Source organism: Bison bison, unplaced genomic scaffold, assembly GCF_000754665.1.
Source record: "Bison bison bison isolate TAMUID 2011002044 unplaced genomic scaffold, Bison_UMD1.0 scf7180017864348, whole genome shotgun sequence".
Classification (NCBI taxonomy): Eukaryota; Metazoa; Chordata; class Mammalia; order Artiodactyla; family Bovidae; genus Bison; species Bison bison.
Window position 1 is genome coordinate 413237 of NW_011494920.1, and position 15227 is coordinate 428463.

General features: G+C 36.1%; 1 protein-coding gene across 2 annotated transcripts in view; it reads right to left on the minus strand.

Annotated features, from left to right (window-relative positions):
* The window catches only part of INPP4B (inositol polyphosphate-4-phosphatase, type II, 105kDa), a 717001-nt gene that overhangs the window by 224767 nt on the left and 477007 nt on the right, over nt 1–15227 (minus strand). For both annotated transcript variants that reach the window (XM_010854712.1, XM_010854713.1), the window contains one exon: nt 6369–6516. In XM_010854712.1, coding sequence (XP_010853014.1) covers nt 6369–6516 — 148 coding nt within the window. The remainder of the gene's footprint in view (nt 1–6368; nt 6517–15227) is intronic.

Here is a 15227-nt window from a genome sequence, read left to right on the forward strand (position 1 = left end):
GGCGGGGGGGCAAAAGAAGAAGCCCAAAAAGCTCCCCCCCAGCTGTAAAAGCCGCAGATTAAATCCAAATGATAAACTAGGCAGACTGCGTCTATGGAATATATAAAAGGACACTGAAAGCTCCCACAAAAGAAAATGCACTAGTTCTGATAGCTGTGGACGTTGGAGCCAAGAACACACAGGAGTAGGACCAGATTAGAATCTGAGCTGCCCCCACAACAAGTCCAGAGACCAGCACAGTGCTGGAGGGCATCCTAGGGAGGTGAGGTGGACTGTGACTCCCAGCGAGGGAGGGGACTCTGACAGCAGTGACTCAAGAAAAACATTTATTATTCTTATGTTTTGACTTGTTCTGTAGATTCTTTTGGATTTTTTTTCTTTCTTTTTCCTTTTATTTCCCCCTTTCTGTTGTAGTTGTCGATTTTATTTGCACTATGAAATCTAATTAATCTTTTGAGCTTTTTTTTTTTTCCTCAGTCACATTTTTTTATTGTTGTTATAAACCTCTGCCTCTGTGTTGAGCATTTGCAGTTCTGTGGAGTTTTCCTTTTCTTTTTTCTTTAAATTTTCTCTTTAAAAAAATTTTAAAATCTATTATTATTTTTCTACATTTATTCCTTTGTTTGCTTTTCCTATGTTCTTTTCCCCTTTCAGTTAATCTTTAATGTATATAAATCTTTTTTATCTGCCTCTATTTAACTTTGGATATCTATTCTTTCTTGTTAGTTTTGTTTTCATTGCTTTATTTCCCAATTGGCACTTTGCTTTAGTTTTGTTTTCCAGTTTGTGTTTTAGTTAGTTTTGTTTTTAACTGGTAAATATAATTTTTGATTTCCTTTTTTGCCAGGTCAATCTACTGTACTTTATTTTAGTTGGACTGTTTTGACTTTGCTTATTGTGTTTGAGGTCTCCTTTTCCCTGGCTTCAAGGCTGAATTCTTTCTTCCTTTTGGTTTCTGCCCCTCTAAGGTTGGCCCAGTGGTTTGTGTAAGCTTCTTATAGGGTGAGATTTGTGCTGAGTTTGTTTGTTTGTTTGCTTGTTTTTCCTCCGAAGTGCAAGACTGAGTGAGGTGGTAGTCCTGTCTGCTGATGATTGGGTTTGCATTTTTTTTGTTTGTTTGTTGTTTAGATGGAGGATCCTGCGCAGGGTGCTACTGGTGTTGTGATGATGCCAGGTCTTGTGTTCAAGTGGTTTCTTTTGTGTCATTTCTCACTATCTGATACTCCCTAGGGTTAGCTCTCTGGTAGTCTAGGGTCTTGGAGTCAGTGCTCCCACTCCAAAGGCTCAGGGCTTGATCTCTGGTCAGGAACGAAGATTCCGCAAGTGGTTTTTTATGGTATTAAGTGAGATTAAAGCAAATACCCAAAAATGAGAAACCAAAGATGAACCCCAAACATATGGCAGTTAAAAAATCAGGCAAATGATAATTAAAATAATGGAATGTACACATATGCATATATACCCATCAGCAAAGTCCAAACAGTATAACTAAAATCAAAACAAAATTAATACGGAAACAGAAGTCTTAGATATGTTAGATGTGATAGATCTCATTGATATCTTCAGGAAATTCCACCCAAATGCAGAAGAATACACCTTCTCAGGTATATTATATATGCACAAAGAACATTCTCCAGGATAGACCACATCTTGGGTCACAAATCAAACCTTAGTAAATTTAAGAAAGTTGAAGTTGTATCGAGCATCTTCTCTGACCACAACGTTATGAGACTAGATAGCAATTACAAGAAAAAAACTTAAAAAAAAAAAAAAGAAACACAAACACATGGAGATTAAGCAATACATTTCTAAATAACCAAAAGGTTACTGAAGAAATCATAAGGGAAATAAAAAATTTCTAGAAACAAATGACAATGAAAACATGACAACTCAAAACATATGGGATGCAGCAGAAGCAGTTCTAAGAGGGAAGTTTATAGCAATACAATCCTACCTCAAGAAAGAAGAAAAATAATGAATAGACAACCTAACTTTACACCTAAAAGAACTGGAAAAAGAAGAGTAACAAGAACAACAACAAAAAAACACCAAAATTAGTAGAAGGAAAGAAATCATAAAGATCTGAGCAGAAATAAATGAAAAAGAAATGAAAGAAACAATAGTAAAGATTAATAAAACTAAAAGCTCATTCTTTGAGAAGATTAAAAAAATTGACAAACCTTTGGCCAGATTCATCAAGAAAAAGAAAGAAGAATCAAATCAACAAAATCAGAAATGAAAAAAGAGAGGTTACGACAGACAATGTAGAAATACAAAGGATTATAAGAGACTATTATAAACAACTATATGGCAATAAAATGGATAACCTGGAAGAAATGGACAGATTCATAGAAAAGTTCAATCTTCTAAGACTGCATCAGGAGGATAGAAATTATTAACAACCCAATTATAAGCACTGAAATTGAAGCTGTGATCAAAAATCTCCCAAAAAACAAAAGCCCAGGACCAGACGGCTTCACAGGAGAATTCTATCAAACATTTAGAGAAGAGCTAATGTCTGTCCTTCTAAAACTCTTTCAAAAAACTGCAGAGGAAGGAACACTTCCAAACTCATTCTATGAGGCCACCATCACCCTGATACCAAAACCAAAGACAACACAAAAAAGAAAACTATAGGCCAGTATCACTGATGAAAATAGATGCAAAAATCCTCAACAAAATTTTAGCAAACAGAATACAGCAACACATCAGAAAGCTCATACACCATGATTAAGTTGGGTTTATTCCAGGGAAGGAAAAGGCAACCCACTCCAGTATTCCTGCCTGGAGAATCCCATGGATGGAGGAGTCTGATAGGCTACAGTCCATGGGGTTGCAAAGAGTCAGACACGACTGAGCAACTTCATTTTCACTTTCTTTCTTTATTCCAAGGATGCAAGGATTCTTCAATATACATAAATCAATCAATGTGGTACCCTATAGTAACAAACTGAAATGTAAAAAGTATATGATAATCTCAATACATGCATAAAAAGCCTTTGACAAAATTCAGCACCCATTTATGATTAAAACTCTTCAAAAAATGGGCATAGAAGGAATCTACCTCAACATAGTAAAGGCCATATATGATAAGCCTCCAGTACACATTATTCTCTATGGTGAAAAACTGAAAGCATTCCCCCTAAGATCAGAAACAAGAAAAGGGTGCCCACTTTCCCCACTATTATTCAAAATAGTTCTGGAAGTCCTAGCTACAGCAATCAGAGAAGAAAAAGAAATAAAAGGAATACAGATCAGAAAAGAAGCAAAGCTCTCACTGTTTGCAGATGACATGATACTGTACATAAAAATCCCTAAAGAAAATATCAGAAAATTGCTAGAGCTAATCAGTGAATTTAGCAAAGTTGCAGGATACAAAATCAATACACAGAAATCACTTGCATTTCTATATATTAACAATCAAAAATCAGAAATAGAAATTAAGGAATCAATCCCATTCACCATTGCAACAAAAATAATTAAATATCTAGGAATAAACTTACCTAAGGAGACAAAAGAACTGTACATAGAAAATTATAAGACACTGATGAAAGAAATCAAAAATGAAACAAACAGATGGAGAGAGATCCCATGTTCCTGGGTAGGAAGAATCAATATTGTAAAAGTGACTATATTACCAAATGCAATCTACAGATTCAATGTGATACCAATCAAATTACCAGACATTTTTCACAGAACTAGAAGAAAAAATTTCACAACTCATGTGGAAACACAAAAGACCCCAAATAGCCAAAGCAGTCCTGAGAAAGAAGAATGGAGCTGAAGGAGTCAACCTTCCTGACTTCAGATTATACTACAAAGCCAAAGTCTTTAAGACAGTATGGTATTGGCATAAAAAACAGAAATGCAGACCAATGGAACAAGACAGAAAGCCCAGAAATAAACCCATGCACCTATGGGTACCTTATTTTTGACAAAGGAGGCAAGAATATACAATGGGGCAAAGACAGCCTCTTCAATAAACGGTGCTGGGAAAACTGGACAGCTCCATGTAAAAGAATGAAATTAGAACACTTCCTAACACCACACACAAAGATAAACTCAACATGGATTTTAGACGTAAATGTAAGACCAGAAACTATAAAACTCTTACAGGAAAACATAGGTAGAACACCCAATGACATAAATCAAAGCAAGATCTTCTATGACCTACCTCCTAGAGTAATGGAAATAAATATAAAAGTAAATAAGTGAGACCTGATTAAACTTAAAAGCTTTTGCACAGCAAAGGAAACTATAAGCAAGGTGAAAAGACAACCCTCAGAATGGGAGAAAATAATAGCAAATGAAACAACTGACAAAGGATTAATTTCTAAAACATACAAGCAGTTCATACAACTCAATACCAGAAAAACAAACAACCCAATCAAAACGTGGGCAAAAGACCTAAACAGACATTTCTCCAAAGAAGACATACAGATGGCTAACAAACACATGAAAAGATGCTCAACAACGCTCATTGTTAGAGAAAAGGAAATCAAAACAATGTGGTATCACCTCATACCGCTCAGAATGGCCATCATCAAAAAGTCTACAAATAATAAATGCTGGAGAGGGTGTGGAGAAAAGGGAATGCTCTTGTACTATTTGTGGGAATGTAAATTGATATAGTGACTATGGAAGATGTATGGAGACTCCTTTAAAAACTAGGAATAAAACCACCATATGACCCAGCAATCCCACTCCTTAGCATATACCCTGAGGAAACCAAAATTGAAAAAGACACATGTATCCCATTGTTAATTGCAGCACTATTTACAATAGCTAGAACATGGAAGCAACCTATATGTCCATTGACAGATGACTGGAAAAAGAAGTTGTGGTACATATACACAAGGGAATATTACTCAGCCATAAAAAGGAACACCTTTGAGTCAGTTCTAATGAGGTGGATGAACCTAGAACCTATTATACAGAGTGAAATGAGTCATAAAGAGAAAAATAAATATTGTATTTTAACGCAAATATACGGACTTTAGAAAGATGGTACTAAAGAATTTACTTACAGGGCAGCAATGGAGAAACAGACATAGAGAACAGACTTATGGACATGGGGAGAGGGGAGGAGAGGGTGAGATGAATGGAAAGAGTAACATGGAAACTTACATTACCATGTGTAAAATAGATAGCCAATGGGAATTAGATGTATGGCTAAGATACTTAAACAGGGGCTCTGCATCAGCCTAGAAGGGTGATGGGAAGGGAGATGGGAGGGAAGTTCGGAATGGAGGGGATATATGTATACCTGTGGCTGATTCAGGTTGAGGTTTGACGGAAAACAAAATTCTGTAAAGCAATTATCCTTCAATAAAAAAAAATTTAAAAAAGGTGTCCTGTAAGCTATAAATGAGGATCACATATGTGATGAAAAATTTTCAAGTGCTCAGTAGTCATATTTAAAGAGCAAAAAGAGATGCATATAAAATTAATAATACATTGTATTTAACACCAATATAGCCAAAATGTTATTTAACATTTCATTATGAAATTGATCTTTTTCATTTGTGTATGAAGAATTTGAAAACTGGTTTGTATTTTACACATATGTAACATCTCAAATTGAACTGTTCATATTGCAGTGATTAACAGTTTTAGCAGCCAAACATACTGGGCAACGCCAGTCTTGATTTTTGTATTACCATCATACTTTATGATGTGCAATAAATCAGACAGAGAAAGACAAATATATTATACTGCTTATATTCAGAATCGTAGAAAAATAATACAAATGAACTTACTTGTAAAATAGAAAGATTCACAAACTTAGAAAACAAACTATGGTTACCAAAGGGGAAAGGTGAGGTGTGCGATAAATTGGGAGTTTGGGATTAACAGATACACACTTGGGTGTATAAAATGGATAAGCAGTAGGGTCCTACTGTAGAGCTCAGGGAATTGTACTCACTATTCTGTAATAACCTATATGGGAAAAGAATCTGAAAAAGAGTAGATGTATATGTATTATATGGGCCTCCCCAGTGACTCAGCAGTAATGCAGAAGTTGCAGGAGACATAGGTTTGATTCTCGAGTCAGGAAGATTCCCTGGAGGAGGGCATAGCAACCCACTGTAGTATTCTTGCTGGGAAAATCCCGTGGACAAAGGAGCCTGGTGGGCTACAGTCCATAGTGTTGCAAAGAGTCAAATACAACTGAAGCCACTTATCATGCATGCACATATGTATAACTGAATCACTTAGCTGTACACCAGAAACTAACACAATCTTGTAAATCAGTGACAGTCCAATATAAAATAAAAATTAAAAAGAAGACTAAAATAAAAAAAGAGAAAATGTTTTATAGAAAAAGTAATTAAGGTAAGAGATGATCATAAACCATATTCTCTTACCTACACAAATCTTCTTTGATTTGAAGAGAGATCAATTCCTTAGGAATATGAAAAGAAAGTATGCTCTCTGACATCTGCTCCCGGATTTGCATCCACTTATTGTCAGAAGTGGGAAATCTGTATAATTTACACACTGGGTTCTTTAACACTGGAAAAGGAGAGAAAAATCAAGGTTAATAGTCATATTATAAAGATATGTCCATTAGATAAAGATCAATTAACAAAATCATTAATCAGGCTACCATTCTAATTATTTATTTGATGAAAAATTTTTATTATAACCCATAGTGTATTTGAGTTCCTAAGAATTTTCTCCATACACTTTATTTTTTTCAGTAGCTTCTGGGACATCAGTCTTTATTAAATTAAAAAGTGATACATCAAATTCCAATTCATAAAGTGGCCACTGTGGTTCTCTGATATACTGCCTAATAATTCTTTTCCCTTCTAAAGATTTTCTTATAGTATATATATTTATAACTATAGATGAAAATATATGGATTTATATATCATACTTACTTTGAAAAAATATATTTCTGAATTTCTTCCAATCACTCTAAGTCAGCTTTACCCACTTACATAGTAGGTGACAACTGATATGTTATATTAAAGGTTTGAAATGACCCTACAACCAAAAGTGACTTATTTCTTAAATGTCAAAAGATTTATTCCTGGTTTAAGATCTATTAAAATTCAAATATTATTCATACTTCAGTGCCACTAAGTCAATAACACACTTTCCTGAAACCACACATTATTAGAAGCAGAACAGGGAGACTACAGAGCAAATTGAATATTTGGGGTGGATGGGCAGTGATTAGGGGAAAAGCAACATGGTCATGTCATTAAGGATTTTAAAAGATTAAAAGAAAAAGTGTAAGACTAGACATTAAGATAATACTTGAGACACCTTTTATGAGGTCAGCATTCCTGCTGCACTACCAAGCCCTATATTTCAGGGCAAGGTTTTACCTCCACTGCTGCTGGGCAATGAATGTAAGAGAAATACATCAAAATTTAGTGAACAACAAAATATCACGTCAATCACCAGTCAAGTATCTATGATTATTTGGCTCCAGTTTCCCAATAAAGCTAACTAAAAACAGAATTTGATATTGAAGTGGATGTAAGACTTTAATAAGACCCAGCCTGGAATGTGGCCCAAGTCTCTCCAATGTATAGAGTAAAACACCTTTCAACATTTCAGAGTTCCAAAAGCCTGTGATGCTCGTGTGCTAAGTCACTTCAGTTGTGTCTGACCATTTGCAACTCTATGGACTGTAGCCTGGCAGGCGCCTCTGTCCATGAGGTTCTCCAGGCAAGAATACTGGAGTGACTTGCCATGCCCTCCTCCAGGGGATCTTCCTGACCCAGGGATAAAATCTGTGTCTCCTGCATTGGCAGGCAGGTTCTTTACCACTAGTACCATCTGGGAAGCCAATAAGCCTGTACCACATTTATTACTTGGATAAATATATATACATACACATATATACACACATACATATATATTTCTGAGCATTAAAATGAGGAACTATTCATCCATTCTGCAACCACCATTCTCAGTGGTTCAGTCTGGACATTATCATTGTTAAGGAGGCACCATCTCACACCGGTCAGAATGGCTGCCATCCAAAAGTCTACTAACAATAAATGCTGGAGAGGGTGTGAAGAAAAGGGAACCCTCTTACACTGTTGGTGGGAATGCAAACTATGGAGAATGCCACTATGGAGAACAATGTGAAGATTCCTTTAAAAAACTGGAAACAGCAATCCCACTGCTGGGCATACACACTAAGGAAACCAAAATTGAAAGAGACACATGTACCCCAGTGTTCATCGCAGCACTATTTACAATAGCCAGGACATGGAAGCAATCTAGATGTTCATCAGCAGACGAATGGATAAGAAAGCTGTGGTACATATACACAATGGAGTATTACTCAGCCATTAAAAAGAATACATTTGAATCAGTTCTAATGAGGTGGAGGAAACTGGAGCCTATTATATAGAGTGAAATAAGTCAGAAAGAAAAACACCAATACAGTATACTAACACATATATATGGAATTTAGAAAGATGGTAATGATGACCCTATATGTGAGACAGCAAAAGAGACACAGATGTAAAGAACAGTCTTTTGGACTCTGTGGGAAGAGGGAGAGGGTGGGATGATTTGAGAAAATAGCATTGAAACATGTATATTATCATATGTGAAACAGATCGCCAGTCCAGGTTCAATGCATGAGACAGGGTGCTCAGGGCTGGTGCACTGGGATGACCCTGAGGGATGGGATGGGGATGGAGGTGGGAGGGGAGTTCAGGATAGGGGACACATGTACACCCGTGGCTAATTCATGTCAATGTATGGCAAAAACCACTACAATATTGTAAAGTAATTAGCCTCCAATTAAAATTTCAAAAAAAGTACATCAGAAACCTCGATAGCAAACATCTCATTCTTCAATAGCCAGATTCAAAGCTCCCACTACACTTCTCTATTTCCTCTAAGTGTTATCTAGAATGTGCACTTTTTAAAAACACCAATGTGGTTTAGTCACTAAGTAGTGTCCGATTCTTGCAGCCTCATGTGGACTGTAGCCTGCCAGATTCCTCTGTCCACAAGATTCTCCAGGCAAGAATACTGGAGTGGGTTGCCATTTTCTACTCCAGGGGATCTTCCAACCCAGGAATCAATCTGAGTCTCCTGCCATTTCAGGCAGATTCTTTACCCACTGAGCTGCGAAGGAAGATAAAAACACCAATAGAAGCCAGAAAACAGTAGTATATTTACCATCCATTGAGAGACAATATTTTAAATCCAGTATTGCATGTCCCAAAGGATTATATTTTGGCCATAAATATGACCTTTAAGTCTTATGAATCAGATTATATCACAGACCATATTTAAGGCTAATTACACTTTCTCATTTTGGTGAATTATAATTGACATAATATTCTATTAGTTGCAGGTATACAATGTAATAACCCAGTGTTTGTATATATTGCTAAACGATTACCACAATGAGTCTTTTTTTTTTTTTCACAATGAGTCTTGTTAACATCTGTCACCATACATAATCACAAATTTTTTCTTGTGATGAGAACTTTAAAAATCTCTCTCAGGAACTTTCAAACATGCCAAACAGTATTATTAACTATAATCATGCTGCATATTATGTCCTCAAAACTATTTTATAACTAAAAATCTGCATGTTTTGATACCTTCACTCCCATCCCCTGTCCCTCATCTCTGGAAACCACCAATCTGTCTTTGTATCTGAGTTCTTTTTTTTTTTTTTTAATTTGTTATGCTTTGGTTTGTTTTCAGATGCTACATATAGGTGAAATCATACAGTAGCTGTCTTTCTCTGTCTGATACTTCACTTAGCATAATGCCCTCAAGCTCTATCCACAAATGGCAAGCTTTCATTCTTTTTTATGGCTGAATAATATTCTATTCAATGTGTGTGTGTGATCTGTGTATCACATTTTTTTATCCATTCACCTGTGGACGCTGAGGTTGTTTCCATGCCTTGTCCACTGAAAATAATGCTGCAATGAACACTGGGATGCATGTATCTTTTTGAATTAATCTTTTCATTTACTTTGGATAAATACACAGAAGAGGCAATGATGGTAGTTCTTTCTTTAGTTTTTTAGGACATCTCCATATTGTTTTCCATAGTGGCAGTACCAGTTAACACTGCCATCAACAGTGCACAAAAGTTTCCTATTCTCCACATCCTTGCTGATAATACTTGTTAGATCTTGTATTTTTGATACCCTTTCTAACAGATGTGAGATGGTATCTCACTGTGGTTTTGATTTGCATTTCCCTCATGATTGGTGATGTTAAGTAACTTTTCATGTACTTGCTGGCCATCTTTATGTCTTCTTTGGAAAAACATCTATTCATATCCTCTGTCCATTTTTAATCAGATTTTTTTGTTGTTGTTTTTGAGTTGTAGGAATTCTTTACATAATTTGGATATTTGCCCTTATCAGATATAGTTCTTTTTATATGAAATACAGAAACCTATAACCCATGAAAGAAACTATGGTATTTAATTCATCTTTAAAGTGACAATATTTCAAAGATGTAAGAATTTTACTAAAACCTCTACTGCAATAGACTTGGAAAATAATATATATATATATGTAGACAATTCAATATATTGTAAGTCAAGTTAAATCATTTATAAGATATTAGGAATTCTAATTAACATGGTCAGGAATATAAATGAATCATTTTATAGTAAGATAAAAACTCAGCCTCTGTCCAAATTTTCCCTTTGTAATCTAAGTAAATATTCAATTACTTGGGTTATCTATATTTAGTACATGTTCTGCTTATTAACCTCTGTGTTTTGTTTTTTTTTTTTCCAGATTACACAGAATCTTTGTATCTTCCAAACCATGGTTAAAAATCCTTGGGTTTTTCTTGCCTTTAATAAAACAATAATTATTTTTAGAAGATTTATACTTTTAATTAGGTTGCAAAATATAATATTCCTTATTTTATTTATCTCAAAACCAGTCCTTCAACTTTTGATTCTCCTGTTTTCATTTTAATGCTCTTCAATGTATTCTAAATATAAACCTTTGTTGAAATAACATAAGTAGAAATCAAGGACAGTATGATTAATGTGCTCCAGAATTCTCCTGTAACCACCCCAGACACAAGGTCCAAGACCCTGTGAAAATGCTGCTAGTTTTTAAGGAAAATGCTTGAGGCAAATAATAAACAAAAGATCAGGCTACTTGATCTACCTCCTAGAATTCCCAATAATGTCTCCAATCTAACTTTCATGCTATACATTCTAAGCTTTTGAAACTCATAAATCTCTAAACACTGATACTAAATTTTATATAGTTACAAGGGTCTCAATGCAGACATAGTGGAATCCACTTTATAGCCCAGTTTGATCCAGGAGCATTGCTTATTGAAAACCTACCAAAACCAAGAACATCTACTCTGTATCCTAAAATGTCATATAACAGAGTAAGACTTAGAAAATAAAAATCAATATATGGTCTGCAAAAACTATAAAACTCTTAGAGGAAAACATAGGCAGAACACTCTGTGACATAAATCACAGCAAGATCCTCTATGACCCAAACCTACAGTAATGGAAATAAAAACAAGAATGAACAAGTGGGACACAATTAAACTTAAAAAAACCTTTGTAGAGCAAAGGAAACTATAAACTAGGTGAAATGGCAACCCTCAGAATGGGAGAAAAAAATAGCAAATGAAACAACTGACAAAGGGTTAATTTTCAAAATATACAAGTAGCTCATGCAACTCAATACCAGAAAAACAAACAACACAATCAAAAAGTGGGCAAAAGACCCAAGCAGATATTTCTCCAAAGAAGACATATAGATGGCTAACAAATACATGAAAAGATGCTCAACACTGCTCATTATTAGAGAAATGCAAATCAAAAGTACAATGAGATATCTCCTCACACCAGTCAGAACGGCCATCATCAAAAAAACATGCAAACAATAAATGCTGGAGAAGATATGGAGAAAAGAGAACCCTCTTGCACTACTGGTGGGAATGTAAATTGATATAACCACTGAGGAAAACACTATGATGATTCCTTAAAAAATTAGGAATAAAACTACTGTGTGACCCAACAATCCCACTACTGGATATATTCCTTGAGAAAATCATAATTGAAAAAGACACACGTACCGCAGTGTTCACTGCAGCACTATTTACAATAGCTCAGACACAGAAGCAACCTAGATGCCCATCGACAGAGAAATGGATAAGGGAGTTGTGGTACATATATACAATGCATGACTCAGTCAGAAAAAGGAATGTATTTGAGTCAGTGATAATGAGGTGGATGAACCGAGAGCCTCTTGTATAGAGTGAAGCAAGTCAGAAAGAGAAAAATACAAAGTATATTAACACATACATACGGAATCTAGAAGGATGGTACTGATGACCATATTCACAGGGTAGCACTGGAGATGCAGACATAAAAAATGGACTTATGGACACAGTGGGGGAAGACGAGGGTGGGAAGAATTGAGAGAGTAGCACTGAAACATATACATTACCATATGTAAAATAGATAGCTGGTGGAAAGTTGCTGTATGACACAGAGAACTCAGTGTGGAACTCCGACAACCTAGAGGGGTGGGATGGGATGGGAGGTGGGAGGAAGGTTCAAGAAGGTGTGGACATATGTGTACCTATGGCTGATTCATACTGATGTATGGCAGAAACCAATACAATATTATAAAGCAATTATCTCTCAATTACAAATAAATAAATTCAATATATGGTCTGACTTTTAATTACCATGAAATTTGTTCCACTGGTCACAAACAGATCAGAGAAGATGTTCTCAGCTCAAAATTTTGCTGGGTTCATAGTGGGAAGATTTTTGCCATCCTCACATAAAAGAAAGTCATGGTATTCATGTATCAAAGATTGAACAGTGGGCCATAAGTAACGAATGCTTTTGTCATTTTAGAAATGCTTCTGCCCTATAGCAGAGACACAATTTCAACAATTCTGCACACACACTCGAGCTGTGGAAATGAGCCCACCACTTTCAGCTCCGGCTTTCCACTGATGCCAAATGTTTCTTTATATAAAAGGTGCGTTGCTGACCGTATAATAAGCTCAACTCGCTTCCCACGTGGCTCAGTGGTAAAGAATTCACCTGCCAGTGCAGGAGATGTGGGTTCGATTCCTGGGTCAGGAAGATGCCCTGAATTGTGCCAACTCACTCCAGTACTCTTGCCTGGAAAATTCCATGGATAAAGGAGCTTGGTGCGCTACAGTCCATGAGGTCCCAAGAGTCAGATGAGACTGAACACACTAACAACAACTATCTAACATCTATTATAAGTTATTTTTAAAGAGCCCTGCATATATTAGCTTCTTTTTTTCCATTGCTTTTGCCAGAACAACTGCTAAAAATATCGTGTGATAGATTCCACCAAGAGAATCTCTAAAGAGATTTTAGATCCCACCATGGTTCCAGTAATGACTTAACTACAATATTGTAAAGTAATTAGCCTCCAATTAAATGAATATATTTATGAAAAAAAAAAAAAGAATAAAGTTCTAAGCTAGTCCAGATCTGAACACATTCCCTCTGAGATCTACCCCCTAAGGTGAACACAGGGACAGAAAGCAAATGACAGATTTGTTTCTCCTAAAATTACAGCACAACTCAAATGTCTAGATTGTTTATTCCAGACACTGTAAAGGGCCTTTTTAATAAGGTAGCACACCACCTGCTTTTCTATGGCTTTCAGCAATTGTGGAGGCCAAGTGCTCCAGTTCTAAATTATCAAGGTAAAGATGGCAAGGATATGTTCAACAAAGCCAACACATAGGTGGCACTTAAAAAAAGATGGCTGTTCAAGCAACCTGGGGCAGAAAAAGATAAACCAGAGAGGTATCATAGGGTCGATTTTTTTCTATGTCTGTGTTGGGACATCAGAGGATTAGACAAGGAATTTTGGAAATACAGGAGACCCAGGTTCGATCCCTGGGTCAGGAAAATTCCCTGGAGAAGGAAATGGCTACCCACTCCAGTATTCTTGCCTGGATAATTCCATGGACAGAGGAGCCTGGGCTATACGGGGTTGTGAGGAGTCAGACATGACTGAGCAACTAACACTTTCACTTTACTTTTGGGAATATGGATTCAGGGTTGAAGGGATCATCAAAATGTGAAACAGTTATCTCATCAGGTTGTCTTTAAATATAGTTCTCCAGAAAAAGCTTATCTGTGATTGTGCTTAGTCACTCAGTAGTGTTCAACTCTTTGCAACCCCATGGACCATTGCCTGCCAGGCTCCTCTGTCCGTGAGAATTCTCCAGGTGAGAATACTGGAGTGGGTTGCCATGCCCTTCTCCAGGGGATCTTCCCAACCCAGGGATGAACACAGATCTCCCACTCTGCAGGAGGATTCTTTACTGTCTGAGCCACCAGGGAAGCGCTCATCTGGGATTATCTTCATGCAATTTCTTGCTTTCAGGAGGTGGTAGAAATCAAATATATAAATGGAATCTGACTATTAGCTTCAGTCTTTACAAAATCACTATTTTAATGTCCTATAGATTCTTGTAGAGAATCTGTTCATTTGGTAGCTTTTAATTATGCAGTTGTTTAATAGTTTCACTATTCAGCTGAATGTACATGCATTTCCTCTTCTCCACATGCTGGATAATACTCAGAGAAGATAATTCTGGGTAATCCAATTAGATAATGACACTCTCTCATTTGTAGTTGAAAATATCTTAGATTTATATACACACATCTTAAATGTAGATTGGCTCTTTTTAAGATTAAATGAGATCTAAAAAAAACCTAAACAGAAATCAGGAAAAGACTGTCCTAAGCACGGTTATAGGAAAGAGAACATAAGAAAAGATGACAGGAGCTCTGAAAAACAGCAGAGAGACCACTTTTTAAAATAATGAAGATGAAATAAACTGTTAAAAAATTAAGTCCCCCAAATTTTTTAAATTACTTTTCTTTAGGTGTGTCATACAATCTAAACTATGTTATTGCTTGTGTTGCTTTAAAGCATCAAAAAAAATAAGAATAGAAATAGGATATAAGCTGAGTCGGAAAAGTGCTGCTCCCCTTGTGGAGCCAAGCCCACAAGCCCCTAGCACCCCATTTTCAATTCAAGGACATAAACAATAAAAACTATTACAGATGTCAGAATAAAACATAAAGGTAATATCTGTGGGAATTTAGTCTCCAACTTGGAGAAGGCAATGGCACCCCACTCCAGTACTCTTGCCTGGAAAATCCCATGGACAGAGGAGTCTGGTAGGCTGCAGTCCATGGGGTCGCTAAGAGCTGT